Genomic DNA, 18,279 nt, shown 5'->3' with positions numbered 1-18,279 from the left:
CATGCTAAAACAACACTTAGCCTCGTTCAACCATGCTAAAACTCACTTAGCCTCGTTCAACCATGCTAAAACTCACTTTGCCTCATTCAACCATGCTAAAACAACACTTAGCCTCGTTCAACCATGCTAAAACTCACTTAGTCTCGTTCAACCATGCTAAAACTCACTTAGCCTCGTTCAACCATGCTAAAACTCACTTAGCCTCGTTCATCCATGCTAAAACTCACTGAGCCTCGTTCATCCATGCTAAAACTCACTTAGTCTCGTTCAACCATGCTAAAACTCACTTAGCCTCGTTCAACCATGCTAAAACTCACTTAGCCTCGTTCATCCATGCTAAAACTCACTTAGCCTCGTTCAACCATGCTAAAACTCACTTAGCCTCGTTCAACCATGCTAAAACTCACTTAGCCTCGTTCATCCATGCTAAAACTCACTTAGCCTCGTTCAACCATGCTAAAACTCACTTAGCCTCGTTCATCCATGCTAAAACTCACTTAGCCTCGTTCAACCATGCTAAAACTCACTTAGCCTCGTTCAACCATGCTAAAACTCACTTAGCCTCGTTCATCCATGCTAAAACTCACTGAGCCTCGTTCAACCATGCTAAAACTCACTTAGCCTCGTTCAACCATGCTAAAACTCACTTAGCCTCGTTCAACCATGCTAAAACTCACTTAGCCTCGTTCATCCATGCTAAAACTCACTTAGCCTCGTTCAACCATGCTAAAACTCACTTAGCCTCGTTCAACCATGCTAAAACTCACTTAGCCTCGTTCATCCATGCTAAAACTCACTTAGCCTCGTTCAACCATGCTAAAACTCACTTAGCCTCGTTCATCCATGCTAAAACTCACTGAGCCTCTTTCAACCATGCTAAAACTCACTGAGCCTCGTTCAACCATGCTAAAACTCACTTAGCCTCGTTCAACCATGCTAAAACTCACTTAGCCTCGTTCAACCATGCTAAAACTCACTGACAGTATATGGAAAACGTAGATGAATGAAACCAGTTAGTTTAGGTGAGATCAGTACTGAGGAAATTCCAAAGCACACAGAATGCATATACCATACCATGTTATACTATTTGCATCTACAATGTGCAGCTTATGCTTGATCCATTATCCTCAACATGGTAGAAGCCTTAACAAAGCCACCTTATAATGTGAATGTTTCCTGTGTTCTTGTGTTTTTCCTTCTAAATGAAGGAGGAAGAGAAAAGTCAGGTGGCTATGGTAATTAACAACTGTTATTTGCATCATATTGTGGCTATGGTAATTAACAACTGTTATTTGCATCATATTGTGGCTATGGTAATTAACAACTGTTATTTGCATCATATTGTGGCTATGGTAATTAACAACTGTTATTTTCATCATATTGTGGCTATAGTAATTAACAACTGTTATTTTCATCCTATTGTGGCTATAGTAATTAACAACTGTTATTATCATCATATTGTGGCTATAGTAATTAACAACTGTTATTTTCATCATATTGTGGCTATAGTAATTAACAACTGTTATTATCATCATATTGTCATCTACGTTTTCCGGCGTAACATCAGCCTGTATGAGTGGCTGGCTGGCTGGCTGGCTGGCTGGCTGGCCGGCTGGCTGGACAGGAATAGGAGTAGGTCGGCCCCAAAGGCTGATCTAGGATCAGTTTTATATATTTTATTAAGGTTCAGGTTAAAAAAGGTTTGGACTGGGGGAGGGTAAGCTGATCTTAGACCAGTCACAGCCAATTTTTATCTCGAATGGCTGGCTGACTACTGCATGGCTTTGTGAAGCCCAGTAGGCAATGCATGGAGGACGGATCGGTGTTCAATACAATACACTACAGGTACACAATATACTACAGGTACACAATATACTACAGGTACACAATATACTACAGGTACACAATATACTACAGGTACAGCATACAATATACTACAGGTACAGCATACAATATACTACAGGTACAGCATACAATATACTACAGGTACACAATACACTACAGGTACAGCATACAATATACTACAGGTACAGCATACAATATACTACAGGTACACAATACACTACAGGTACAGCATACAATATACTACAGGTACAGCATACAATATACTACAGGTACAGGTACACAATATACTACAGGTACACAATACACTACAGGTACACAATACACTACAGGTACACAATATACTACAGGTACACAATATACTACAGGTACACAATACACTACAGGTACACAATACACTACAGGTACACAATACACTACAGGTACACAATATACTACAGGTACACAATATACTACAGGTACACAATATACTACAGGTACACAATACACTACAGGTACACAATACACTACAGGTACACAATACAGGTACAGGTACACAATATACTACAGGTACACAATACACTACAGATACACTACAGGTACAGCATACAATATACTACAGGTACACAATATACTACAGGTACACAATATACTACAGGTACAGCATACAATATACTACAGGTACACAATATACTACAGGTACACAATATACTACAGGTACAGCATACAATATACTACAGGTACACAATATACTACAGGTACACAATATACTACAGGTACAGCATACAATATACTACAGGTACACAATATACTACAGGTACAGTATACAATATACTACAGGTACACAATATACTACAGGTACACAATATACTACAGGTACACAATATACTACAGGTACAGCATACAATATACTACAGTTACAGCATACAATATACTACAGGTACACAATACAATACAGGTACAGCATACAATATACTACAGGTACACAATATACTACAGGTACAGCATACAATATACTACAGGTACACAATACAATACAGGTACAGCATACAATATACTACAGGTACACAATATACTACAGGTACAGCATACAATATACTACAGGTACACAATACAATACAGGTACAGCATACAATATACTACAGGTACACAATATACTACAGGTACAGCATGCAATATACTACAGGTACACAATACAATACAGGTACAGCATACAATATACTACAGGTACAGCATACAATATACTACAGGTACACAATATACTACAGGTACACAATATACTACAGGTACACAATATACTACAGGTACACAATATACTACAGGTACAGCATACAATATACTACAGGTACACAATATACTACAGGTACACAATATACTACAGGTACACAATATACTACAGGTACAGCATACAATATACTACAGGTACACAATATACTACAGGTACACAATATACTACAGGTACACAATATACTACAGGTACACAATATACTACAGGTACACAATATACTACAGGTACAGCATACAATATACTACAGGTACAGCATACAATATACTACAGGTACAGCATACAATATACTACAGGTACACAATACAATACAGGTACAGCATACAATATACTACAGGTACAGCATACAATATACTACAGGTACAGCATACAATATACTACAGGTACACAATACAATACAGGTACAGCATACAATATACTACAGGTACAGCATACAATATACTACAGGTACACAATACAATATACTACAGGTACAGCATACAATATACTACAGGTACACAATATACTACAGGTACAGCATACAATATACTACAGGTACACAATACAATACAGGTACAGCATACAATATACTACAGGTACACAATACAATACAGGTACAGCATACAATATACTACAGGTACACAATACAATACAGGTACAGCATACAATATACTACAGGTACACAATACAATACAGGTACAGCATACAATATACTACACAATACAATACAGGTACAGCATACAATATACTACAGGTACACAATACAATACAGCTACAGGTACACAATACAATGCAAGTACAGCATACAATATACTACAGGTACACAATACAATACAAGTACAGCATACAATATACTACAGGTACACAATATAATACAGGTACAGCATACAATATACTACAGGTACAGCATACAATATACTACAGGTACACAATATACTACAGGTACACAATATACTACAGGTACAGCATACAATATACTACAGGTATACAATATACTACAGGTACAGCATACAATATACTACAGGTACACAATACAATACAGGTACAGCATACAATATACTACAGGTACACAATATACTACAGGTACAGCATACAATATACTACAGGTACAGCACACAATACAATACAGGTACAGCATACAATATACTACAGGTACAGCATACAATATACTACAGGTACAGCATACAATATACTACAGGTACACAATATACTACAGGTACACAATACAGGTACAGCATACAATATACTACAGGTACAGCATACAATATACTACAGGTACACAATATACTACAGGTACACAATATACTACAGGTACAGCATACAATATACTACAGGTACAGCATACAATATACTACAGGTACAGCATACAATATACTACAGGTACACAATACAATACAGGTACAGCATACAATATACTACAGGTACACAATATACTACAGGTACACAATATACTACAGGTACACAATATACTACAGGTACACAATATACTACAGGTACAGCATACAATATACTACAGGTACAGCATACAATATACTACAGGTACAGCATACAATATACTACAGGTACAGCATACAATATACTACAGGTACAGCATACAATATACTACAGGTACAGCATACAATATACTACAGGTACAGCATACAATATACTACAGGTACACAATATACTACAGGTACAGCATACAATATACTACAGGTACAGCATACAATATACTACAGGTACACAATACAATGCAAGTACAGCATACAATATACTACAGGTACACAATACAATACAGGTACAGCATACAATATACTACAGGTACACAATACAATACAGGTACAGCATACGATACACTACAGGTACACAATATACTACAAGTACAGCATACAATATACTACAGGTACACAATACAATATACTACAGGTACACAATACAATGCAAGTACAGCATACAATATACTACAGGTACACAATACAATACAGGTACAGCATACAATATACTACAGGTACAGCATACAATACAGGTACAGCATACAATATACTACAGGTACACAATATACAATACACAATACAGGTACACAATATACTACAGGTACACAATACACTACAGGTACAGCATACAATATACTACAGGTACAGCATACAATATACTACAGGTACACAATACACTACAGGTACAGCATACAATATACTACAGGTACACAATATACTACAGGTACACAATACACTACAGGTACAGCATACAATATACTACAGGTATACAATATACTACAGGTACACAATATACTACAGGTACACAATATACTACAGGTACACAATATAATACAGGTACAGCATACAATATACTACAGTTACAGCATACAATATACTACAGGTACACAATATACTACAGGTACAGCATACAATATACTACAGGTACACAATATACTACAGGTACAGCATACAATATACTACAGGTACACAATACAATACAGGTACAGCATACAATATACTACAGGTACACAATATACTACAGGTACAGCATACAATATACTACAGGTACACAATACACTACAGGTACAGCATACAATATACTACAGGTACACAATATACTACAGGTACAGCATACAATATACTACAGGTACACAATATACTACAGGTACAGCATACAATATACTACAGGTACACAATATACTACAGGTACACAATATACTACAGGTACAGCATACAATATACTACAGGTACACAATATACTACAGGTACACAATATACTACAGGTACAGCATACAATATACTACAGGTACACAATATACTACAGGTACACAATACACTACAGGTACAGCATACAATATACTACAGGTACACAATATACTACAGGTACAGCATACAATATACTACAGGTACACAATATACTACAGGTACACAATATACTACAGGTACACAATATACTACAGGTACACAATATACTACAGGTACAGCATACAATATACTACAGGTACACAATATACTACAGGTACACAATACACTACAGGTACAGCATACAATATACTACAGGTACACAATATACTACAGGTACAGCATACAATATACTACAGGTACACAATACAATACAGGTACAGCATACAATATACTACAGGTACAGCATACAATATACTACAGGTACACAATACAATATACTACAGGTACACAATACAATACAGGTACAGCATACAATATACTACAGGTACACAATACAATATACTACAGGTACACAATACAATACAGGTACAGCATACAATATACTACAGGTACAGCATACAATATACTACAGGTACACAATACAATATACTACAGGTACACAATACAATACAGGTACAGCATACAATATACTACAGGTACACAATACAATACAGGTACAGCATACGATACACTACAGGTACACAATATACTACAAGTACAGCATACAATATACTACAGGTACACAATACAATATACTACAGGTACACAATACAATGCAAGTACAGCATACAATATACTACAGGTACACAATACAATACAGGTACAGCATACAATATACTACAGGTACAGCATACAATATACTACAGGTACAGCATACAATATACTACAGGTACAGCATACAATATACTACAGGTACACAATATACTACAGGTACACAATATACTACAGGTACAGCATACAATATACTACAGGTACACAATATACTACAGGTACAGCATACAATATACTACAGGTACACAATACAATACAGGTACAGCATACAATATACTACAGGTACACAATATACTACAGGTACAGCATGCAATATACTACAGGTACACAATACAATACAGGTACAGCATACAATATACTACAGGTACAGCATACAATATACTACAGGTACAGCATACAATATACTACAGGTACACAATATACTACAGGTACACAATACAGGTACAGCATACAATATACTACAGGTACAGCATACAATATACTACAGGTACACAATATACTACAGGTACACAATATACTACAGGTACACAATATACTACAGGTACACAATATACTACAGGTACAGCATACAATATACTACAGGTACACAATATACTACAGGTACACAATATACTACAGGTACAGCATACAATATACTACAGGTACAGCATACAATATACTACAGGTACACAATATACTACAGGTACACAATATACTACAGGTACAGCATACAATATACTACAGGTACACAATATACTACAGGTACACAATATACTACAGGTACACAATATACTACAGGTACACAATACAATACAGGTACAGCATACAATATACTACAGGTACAGCATACAATATACTACAGGTACACAATACAATACAGGTACAGCATACAATATACTACAGGTACAGCATACAATATACTACAGGTACACAATACAATGCAAGTACAGCATACAATATACTACAGGTACACAATACAATACAGGTACAGCATACAATATACTACAGGTACACAATACAATACAGGTACAGCATACGATACACTACAGGTACACAATATACTACAAGTACAGCATACAATATACTACAGGTACACAATACAATATACTACAGGTACACAATACAATGCAAGTACAGCATACAATATACTACAGGTACACAATACAATACAGGTACAGCATACAATATACTACAGGTACAGCATACAATACAGGTACAGCATACCATATACTACAGGTACACAATACAGGTACAGCATACAATATACTACAGGTACACAATACAATACAGGTACAGCATACAATATACTACAGGTACAGCATACAATACAATACAGGTACAGCATACAATATACTACAGGTACAGCATACAATATACTACAGGTACACAATACAATACAGGTACAGCATACAATATACTACAGGTACACAATACAATACAGGTACAGCATACAATATACTACAGGTACACAATACAATACAGGTACAGCATACAATATACTACAGGTACAGCATACAATATACTACAGGTACACAATACAATACAGGTACAGCATACAATATACTACAGGTACACAATACAATACAGGTACAGCATACAATATACTACACAATACAATACAGGTACAGCATACAATATACTACAGGTACACAATACAATACAGGTACAGGTACACAATACAATGCAAGTACAGCATACAATATACTACAGGTACACAATACAATACAAGTACAGCATACAATATACTACAGGTACACAATACAATACAGGTACAGCATACAATATACTACAGGTACACAATACAATGCAAGTACAGCATACAATATACTACAGGTACACAATACAATACAGGTACAGCATACAATATACTACAGGTACACAATACAATACAGGTACAGCATACAATATAATACAGGTACAGCATACAATATACTACAGGTACACAATACAATACAGGTACAATATACTACAGGTACACAATACAATACAGGTACAGCATACAATATACTACAGGTACACAATACAATACAAGTACAGCATACAATACAATACAGGTACAGCATACAATATACTACAGGTACAGCATACAATATACTACAGGTACAGCATACAATATACTACAGGTACAGCATACAATATACTACAGGTACACAATACAATACAGGTACAGCATACAATATACTACAGGTACAGCATACAATATACTACAGGTACACAATACAATACAGGTACAGCATACAATATACTACAGGTACAGCATACAATATACTACAGGTACACAATACAATACAGGTACAGCATACAATATACTACAGGTACACAATACAATACAGGTACAGCATACAATATACTACAGGTACAGCATACAATATACTACAGGTACACAATACAATACAGGTACAGCATACAATATACTACAGGTACACAATACAATACAGGTACAGCATACAATATACTACAGGTACACAATACAATACAGGTACAGCATACAATATACTACAGGTACAGCATACAATATACTACAGGTACACAATACAATACAGGTACAGCATACAATATACTACAGGTACACAATACAATACAGGTACAGCATACAATATACTACAGGTACAGCATACAATATACTACAGGTACACAATACAATACAGGTACAGCATACAATATACTACAGGTACACAATACAATACAAGTACAGCATACAATATACTACAGGTACAGCATACAATATACTACAGGTACACAATACAATACAGGTACAGCATACAATATACTACAGGTACAGCATACAATATACTACAGGTACACAATACAATACAAGTACAGCATACAATATACTACAGGTACACAATACAATACAGGTACAGCATACAATATACTACAGGTACACAATACAATACAGGTACAGCATACGATACACTACAGGTACACAATATACTACAAGTACAGCATACAATATACTACAGGTACACAATACAATATACTACAGGTACACAATACAATGCAAGTACAGCATACAATATACTACAGGTACACAATACAATACAGGTACAGCATACAATATACTACAGGTACAGCATACAATACAGGTACAGCATACAATATACTACAGGTACACAATACAATGCAAGTACAGCATACAATATACTACAGGTACACAATACAATACAGGTACAGCATGCAATATATTACAGGTACACAATACAATACAGGTACAGCATACAATATACTACAGGTACAGCATACAATATACTACAGGTACACAATACAATACAGGTACAGCATACAATATACTACAGGTACACAATACAATACAGGTACAGCATGCAATATACTACAGGTACACAATACAATACAGGTACAGCATACAATATACTACAGGTACAGCATACAATATACTACAGGTACAATACAATACAAGGTACAGGTACAGCATACAATATACTACAGGTACACAATACAATACAGGTACAGCATACGATACACTACAGGTACACAATATACTACAAGTACAGCATACAATATACTACAGGTACACAATACAATATACTACAGGTACACAATACAATGCAAGTACAGCATACAATATACTACAGGTACACAATACAATACAGGTACAGCATACAATATACTACAGGTACAGCATACAATACAGGTACAGCATACAATATACTACAGGTACACAATACAATGCAAGTACAGCATACAATATACTACAGGTACACAATACAATACAGGTACAGCATGCAATATACTACAGGTACACAATACAATACAGGTACAGCATACAATATACTACAGGTACAGCATACAATATACTACAGGTACACAATACAATACAGGTACAGCATACAATATACTACAGGTACACAATACAATACACTACAGGTACACAATACAATACAGGTACAGCATACAATATACTACAGGTACAGCATACAATATACTACAGGTACACAATACAATACAGGTACAGCATACAATATACTACAGGTACAGCATACAATATACTACAGGTACACAATACAATACAGGTACAGCATACAATATACTACAGGTACAGCATACAATATACTACAGGTACACAATACAATACAGGTACAGCATACAATATACTACAGGTACAGCATACAATATACTACAGGTACACAATACAATACAGGTACAGCATACAATATACTACAGGTACACAATACAATACAGGTACAGCATACAATATACTACAGGTACAGCATACAATATACTACAGGTACACAATACAATACAGGTACAGCATACAATATACTACAGGTACACAATACAATGCAAGGTACAGCATAAAATATACTACAGGTACAGCATACAATATACTACAGGTACAGCATACAATATACTACACAATACAATACAGGTACAGCATACAATATACTACAGGTACACAATACAATACAGCTACAGGTACACAATACAATACAAGTACAGCATACAATATACTACAGGTACACAATACAATGCAAGTACAGCATACAATATACTACAGGTACACAATACAATACAGGTACAGCATACAATATACTACAGGTACACAATACAATGCAAGTACAGCATACAATATACTACAGGTACACAATACAATGCAAGTACAGCATACAATATACTACAGGTACACAATACAATGCAAGTACAGCATACAATATACTACAGGTACACAATACAATGCAAGTACAGCATACAATATACTACAGGTACACAATACAATGCAAGTACAGCATACAATATACTACAGGTACACAATACAATGCAAGTACAGCATACAATATACTACAGGTACACAATACAATACACTACAGGTACACAATACAATGCAAGTACAGCATACAATATACTACAGGTACACAATACAAGTACAGCATACAATATACTACAGGTACAGCATACAATATACTACAGGTACACAATACAATGCAAGTACAGCATACAATATACTACAGGTACACAATACAATACAGGTACACAATACAATACAAGTACAGCATACAATATACTACAGGTACACAATGCAAGTACAGCATACAATATACTACAGGTACAGCATACAATATACTACAGGTACACAATACAATGCAAGTACAGCATACAATATACTACAGGTACAGCATACAATATACTACAGGTACAGCATACAATATACTACAGGTACACAATACAATGCAAGTACAGCATACAATATACTACAGGTACACAATACAATACAGGTACAGCATACAATATACTACAGGTACAGCATACAATATACTACAGGTACACAATACAATACAATGCAAGTACAGCATACAATATACTACAGGTACACAATATACTACAGGTACACAATACAATACACTACAGGTACACAATACAATGCAAGTACAGCATACAATATACTACAGGTACACAATACAATATACTACAGGTACAGCATACAATATACTACAGGTACACAATATACTACAGGTACACAATACAATACACTACAGGTACACAATACAATGCAAGTACAGCATACAATATACTACAGGTACACAATACAATGCAAGTACAGCATACAATATACTACAGGTACACAATACAATACAGGTACAGCATACAATATACTACAGGTACAGCATACCATACACTACAGGTACACAATACAATGCAAGTACAGCATACAATATACTACAGGTACAGCATACAATATACTACAGGTACACAATACAATGCAAGTACAGCATACAATATACTACAGGTACAGCATACAATATACTACAGGTACAGCATACAATATACTACAGGTACAGCATACAATATACTACAGGTACACAATACAATACAGGTACAGCATACAATATACTACAGGTACACAATACAATACAGGTACAGCATACAATATACTACAGGTACAGCATACAATATACTACAGGTACACAATACAATGCAAGTACAGCATACAATATACTACAGGTACACAATACAATACAGGTACAGCATACAATATACTACAGGTACACAATACAATGCAAGTACAGAATACAATATACTACAGGTACACAATACAATATACTACAGGTACACAATACAATGCAAGTACAGCATACAATATACTACAGGTACACAATACGATACACTACAGGTACACAATACAATGCAAGTACAGCATACAATATACTACAGGTATACAATACAATACAGGTACAGCATACAATATACTACAGGTACAGCATACAATATACTACAGGTACAGCATACAATACAATACAGGTACAGCATACAATATACTACAGGTACACAATACAATGCAAGTACAGCATACAATATACTACAGGTACACAATACAATGCAAGTACAGCATACAATATACTACAGGTACACAATACAATGCAAGTACAGCATACAATATACTACAGGTACACAATACAATGCAAGTACAGCATACAATATACTACAGGTACACAATACAATGCAAGTACAGCATACAATATACTACAGGTACACAATACAATGCAAGTACAGCATACAATATACTACAGGTACACAATACAATACAGGTACAGCATACAATATACTACAGGTACACAATACAATACAGGTACAGCATGCAATATACTACAGGTACACAATACAATACAGGTACAGCATACAATATACTACAGGTACAGCATACAATATACTACAGGTACACAATACAATACAGGTACAGCATACAATATACTACAGGTACACAATACAATACAGGTACAGCATACGATACACTACAGGTACACAATATACTACAAGTACAGCATACAATATACTACAGGTACACAATACAATATACTACAGGTACACAATACAATGCAAGTACAGCATACAATATACTACAGGTACACAATACAATACAGGTACAGCATACAATATACTACAGGTACACAATACAATACAGGTACAGCATACAATATACTACAGGTACACAATACAATGCAAGTACAGCATACAATATACTACAGGTACACAATACAATACAGGTACAGCATACAATATACTACAGGTACACAATACAATACAGGTACAGCATACAATATACTACAGGTACAGCATACAATATACTACAGGTACACAATACAATACAGGTACAGCATACAATATACTACAGGTACACAATACAATACAGGTACAGCATACAATATACTACAGGTACACAATACAATACAAGTACAGCATACAATATACTACAGGTACAGCATACAATATACTACAGGTACACAATACAATACAGGTACAGCATACAATATACTACAGGTACAGCATACAATATACTACAGGTACAGCATACAATATACTACAGGTACACAATACAATACAGGTACAGCATGCAATATACTACAGGTACAGCATACAATATACTACAGGTACACAATACAATACAGGTACAGCATACAATATACTACAGGTACAGCATACAATATACTACAGGTACACAATACAATACAGGTACAGCATACAATATACTACAGGTACACAATACAATACAGGTACAGCATACAATATACTACAGGTACAGCATACAATATACTACAGGTACACAATACAATACAGGTACAGCATACAATATACTACAGGTACACAATACAATACAAGTACAGCATACAATATACTACAGGTACAGCATACAATATACTACAGGTACAGCATACAATATACTACAGGTACAGCATACAATATACTACAGGTACACAATAGAATGCAAGTACAGCATACAATATACTACAGGTACACAATACAATACACTACAGGTACACAATACAATACAAGTACAGCATACAATATACTACAGGTACACAATACAATGCAAGTACAGCATACAATATACTACAGGTACACAATACAATGCAAGTACAGCATACAATATACTACAGGTACACAATACAATGCAAGTACAGCATACAATATACTACAGGTACACAATACAATGCAAGTACAGCATACAATATACTACAGGTACACAATACAATGCAAGTACAGCATACAATATACTACAGGTACACAATACAATGCAAGTACAGCATACAATATACTACAGGTACACAATACAATGCAAGTACAGCATACAATATACTACAGGTACACAATACAATGCAAGTACAGCATACAATATACTACAGGTACACAATACAATGCAAGTACAGCATACAATATACTACAGGTACACAATACAATGCAAGTACAGCATACAATATACTACAGGTACACAATACAATGCAAGTACAGCATACAATATACTACAGGTACACAATACAATGCAAGTACAGCATACAATATACTACAGGTACACAATACAATACACTACAGGTACACAATACAATGCAAGTACAGCATACAATATACTACACAATACAATACAGGTACAGCATACAATATACTACAGGTACACAATACAATGCAAGTACAGCATACAATATACTACAGGTACACAATACAATGCAAGTACAGCATACAATATACTACAGGTACACAATACAATGCAAGTACAGCATACAATATACTACAGGTACACAATACAATACACTACAGGTACACAATACAATGCAAGTACAGCATACAATATACTACAGGTACACAATACAATGCAAGTACAGCATACAATATACTACAGGTACACAATACAACACACTACAGGTACACAATACAATGCAAGTACAGCATACAATATACTACAGGTACACAATACAATGCAAGTACAGCATACAATATACTACAGGTACACAATACAATACAGGTACAGCATACAATATACTACAGGTACAGCATACCATACACTACAGGTACACAATACAATGCAAGTACAGCATACAATATACTACAGGTACAGCATACAATATACTACAGGTACACAATACAATGCAAGTACAGCATACAATATACTACAGGTACAGCATACAATATACTACAGGTACAGCATACAACATACTACAGGTACAGCATACAATATACTACAGGTACACAATACAATACAGGTACAGCATACAATATACTACAGGTACAGCATACAATATACTACAGGTACACAATACAATGCAAGTACAGCATACAATATACTACAGGTACACAATACAATACAGGTACAGCATACAATATACTACAGGTACACAATACAATGCAAGTACAGCATACAATATACTACAGGTACACAATACAATACACTACAGGTACACAATACAATACAGGTACAGCATACAATATACTACAGGTACACAATACAATACACTACAGGTACACAATACAATACAGGTACAGCATACAATATACTACAGGTACACAATATACTACAGGTACAGCATACAATATACTACAGGTACAGCATACAATATACTACAGGTACACAATACAATACAGGTACAGCATACAATACAGGTACAGCATACAATACACTACAGGTACACAATACAATGCAAGTACAGCATACAATATACTACAGGTACAGCATACAATATACTACAGGTACAGCATACAATACAATACAAGTACAGCATACAATATACTACAGGTACACAATACAATGCAAGTACAGCATACAATATACTACAGGTACACAATACAATGCAAGTACAGCATACAATATACTACAGGTACACAATACAATGCAAGTACAGCATACAATATACTACAGGTACACAATACAATGCAAGTACAGCATACAATATACTACAGGTACACAATACAATGCAAGTACAGCATACAATACACTACAGGTACACAATACAATGCAAGTACAGCATACAATATACTACAGGTACACAATACAATGCAAGTACAGCATACAATATACTACAGGTACACAATACAATGCAAGTACAGCATACAATATACTACAGGTACAGCATACAATATACTACAGGTACAGCATACAATACAATACAAGTACAGCATACAATATACTACAGGTACACAATACAATGCAAGTACAGCATACAATATACTACAGGTACAATACAATACAATGCAAGTACAGCATACAATATACTACAGGTACACAATACAATGCAAGTACAGCATACAATATACTACAGGTACACAATACAATGCAAGTACAGCATACAATATACTACAGGTACACAATACAATGCAAGTACAGCATACAATATACTACAGGTACACAATACAATGCAAGTACAGCATACAATATACTACAGGTACACAATACAATGCAAGTACAGCATACAATATACTACAGGTACACAATACAATGAAGTACAGCATACAATATACTACAGGTACACAATACAATGCAAGTACAGCATACAATATACTACAGGTACACAATACAATGCAAGTACAGCATACAATATACTACAGGTACACAATACAATGCAAGTACAGCATACAATATACTACAGGTACACAATACAATACACTACAGGTACACAATACAATGCAAGTACAGCATACAATATACTACACAATACAATACAGGTACAGCATACAATATACTACAGGTACACAATACAATGCAAGTACAGCATACAATATACTACAGGTACACAATACAATGCAAGTACAGCATACAATATACTACAGGTACACAATACAATGCAAGTACAGCATACAATATACTACAGGTACACAATACAATACACTACAGGTACACAATACAATGCAAGTACAGCATACAATATACTACAGGTACACAATACAATGCAAGTACAGCATACAATATACTACAGGTACACAATACAATACACTACAGGTACACAATACAATGCAAGTACAGCATACAATATACTACAGGTACACAATACAATACAGGTACACAATACAATACAGGTACAGCATACAATATACTACAGGTACAGCATACCATACACTACAGGTACACAATACAATGCAAGTACAGCATACAATATACTACAGGTACAGCATACAATATACTACAGGTACACAATACAATGCAAGTACAGCATACAATATACTACAGGTACAGCATACAATATACTACAGGTACAGCATACAACATACTACAGGTACAGCATACAATATACTACAGGTACACAATACAATACAGGTACAGCATACAATATACTACAGGTACACAATACAATGCAAGTACAGCATACAATATACTACAGGTACACAATACAATACAGGTACAGCATACAATATACTACAGGTACACAATACAATGCAAGTACAGCATACAATATACTACAGGTACACAATACAATACACTACAGGTACACAATACAATACAGGTACAGCATACAATATACTACAGGTACACAATACAATACACTACAGGTACACAATACAATACAGGTACAGCATACAATATACTACAGGTACAGCATACAATATACTACAGGTACAGCATACAATATACTACAGGTACAGCATACAATATACTACAGGTACACAATACAATACAGGTACAGCATACAATATACTACAGGTACAGCATACAATATACTACAGGTACAGCATACAATATACTACAGGTACAGCATACAATATACTACAGGTACAGCATACAATACAATACAAGTACAGCATACAATATACTACAGGTACACAATACAATGCAAGTACAGCATACAATATACTACAGGTACACAATACAATGCAAGTACAGCATACAATATACTACAGGTACACAATACAATGCAAGTACAGCATACAATATACTACAGGTACACAATACAATGCAAGTACAGCATACAATATACTACAGGTACACAATACAATGCAAGTACAGCATACAATACACTACAGGTACACAATACAATGCAAGTACAGCATACA

General features: G+C 35.0%; 1 protein-coding gene across 42 annotated transcripts in view; it reads left to right on the top strand.

Annotated features, from left to right (window-relative positions):
- The window catches only part of smarca2 (SWI/SNF related, matrix associated, actin dependent regulator of chromatin, subfamily a, member 2), a 214,611-nt gene that overhangs the window by 113,760 nt on the left and 82,572 nt on the right, over positions 1-18,279 (top strand). For 41 of the 42 annotated variants that reach the window (XM_052479896.1, XM_052479900.1, XM_052479898.1 and 38 more), the window contains one exon: positions 1,209-1,235. The exons of the other annotated variant lie outside the window; for it this stretch is intronic. In XM_052479896.1, the coding sequence (XP_052335856.1) occupies positions 1,209-1,235 (27 nt within the window). The remainder of the gene's footprint in view (positions 1-1,208; positions 1,236-18,279) is intronic. 42 annotated transcript variants of the gene reach the window in all.

This window comes from Oncorhynchus keta, chromosome 25 (assembly GCF_023373465.1).
Source record: "Oncorhynchus keta strain PuntledgeMale-10-30-2019 chromosome 25, Oket_V2, whole genome shotgun sequence".
Taxonomy (NCBI): domain Eukaryota; kingdom Metazoa; phylum Chordata; class Actinopteri; order Salmoniformes; family Salmonidae; genus Oncorhynchus; species Oncorhynchus keta.
Note: the sequence above shows the minus strand (reverse complement) of the source record. Positions and strands in the feature narration are given on the sequence as shown.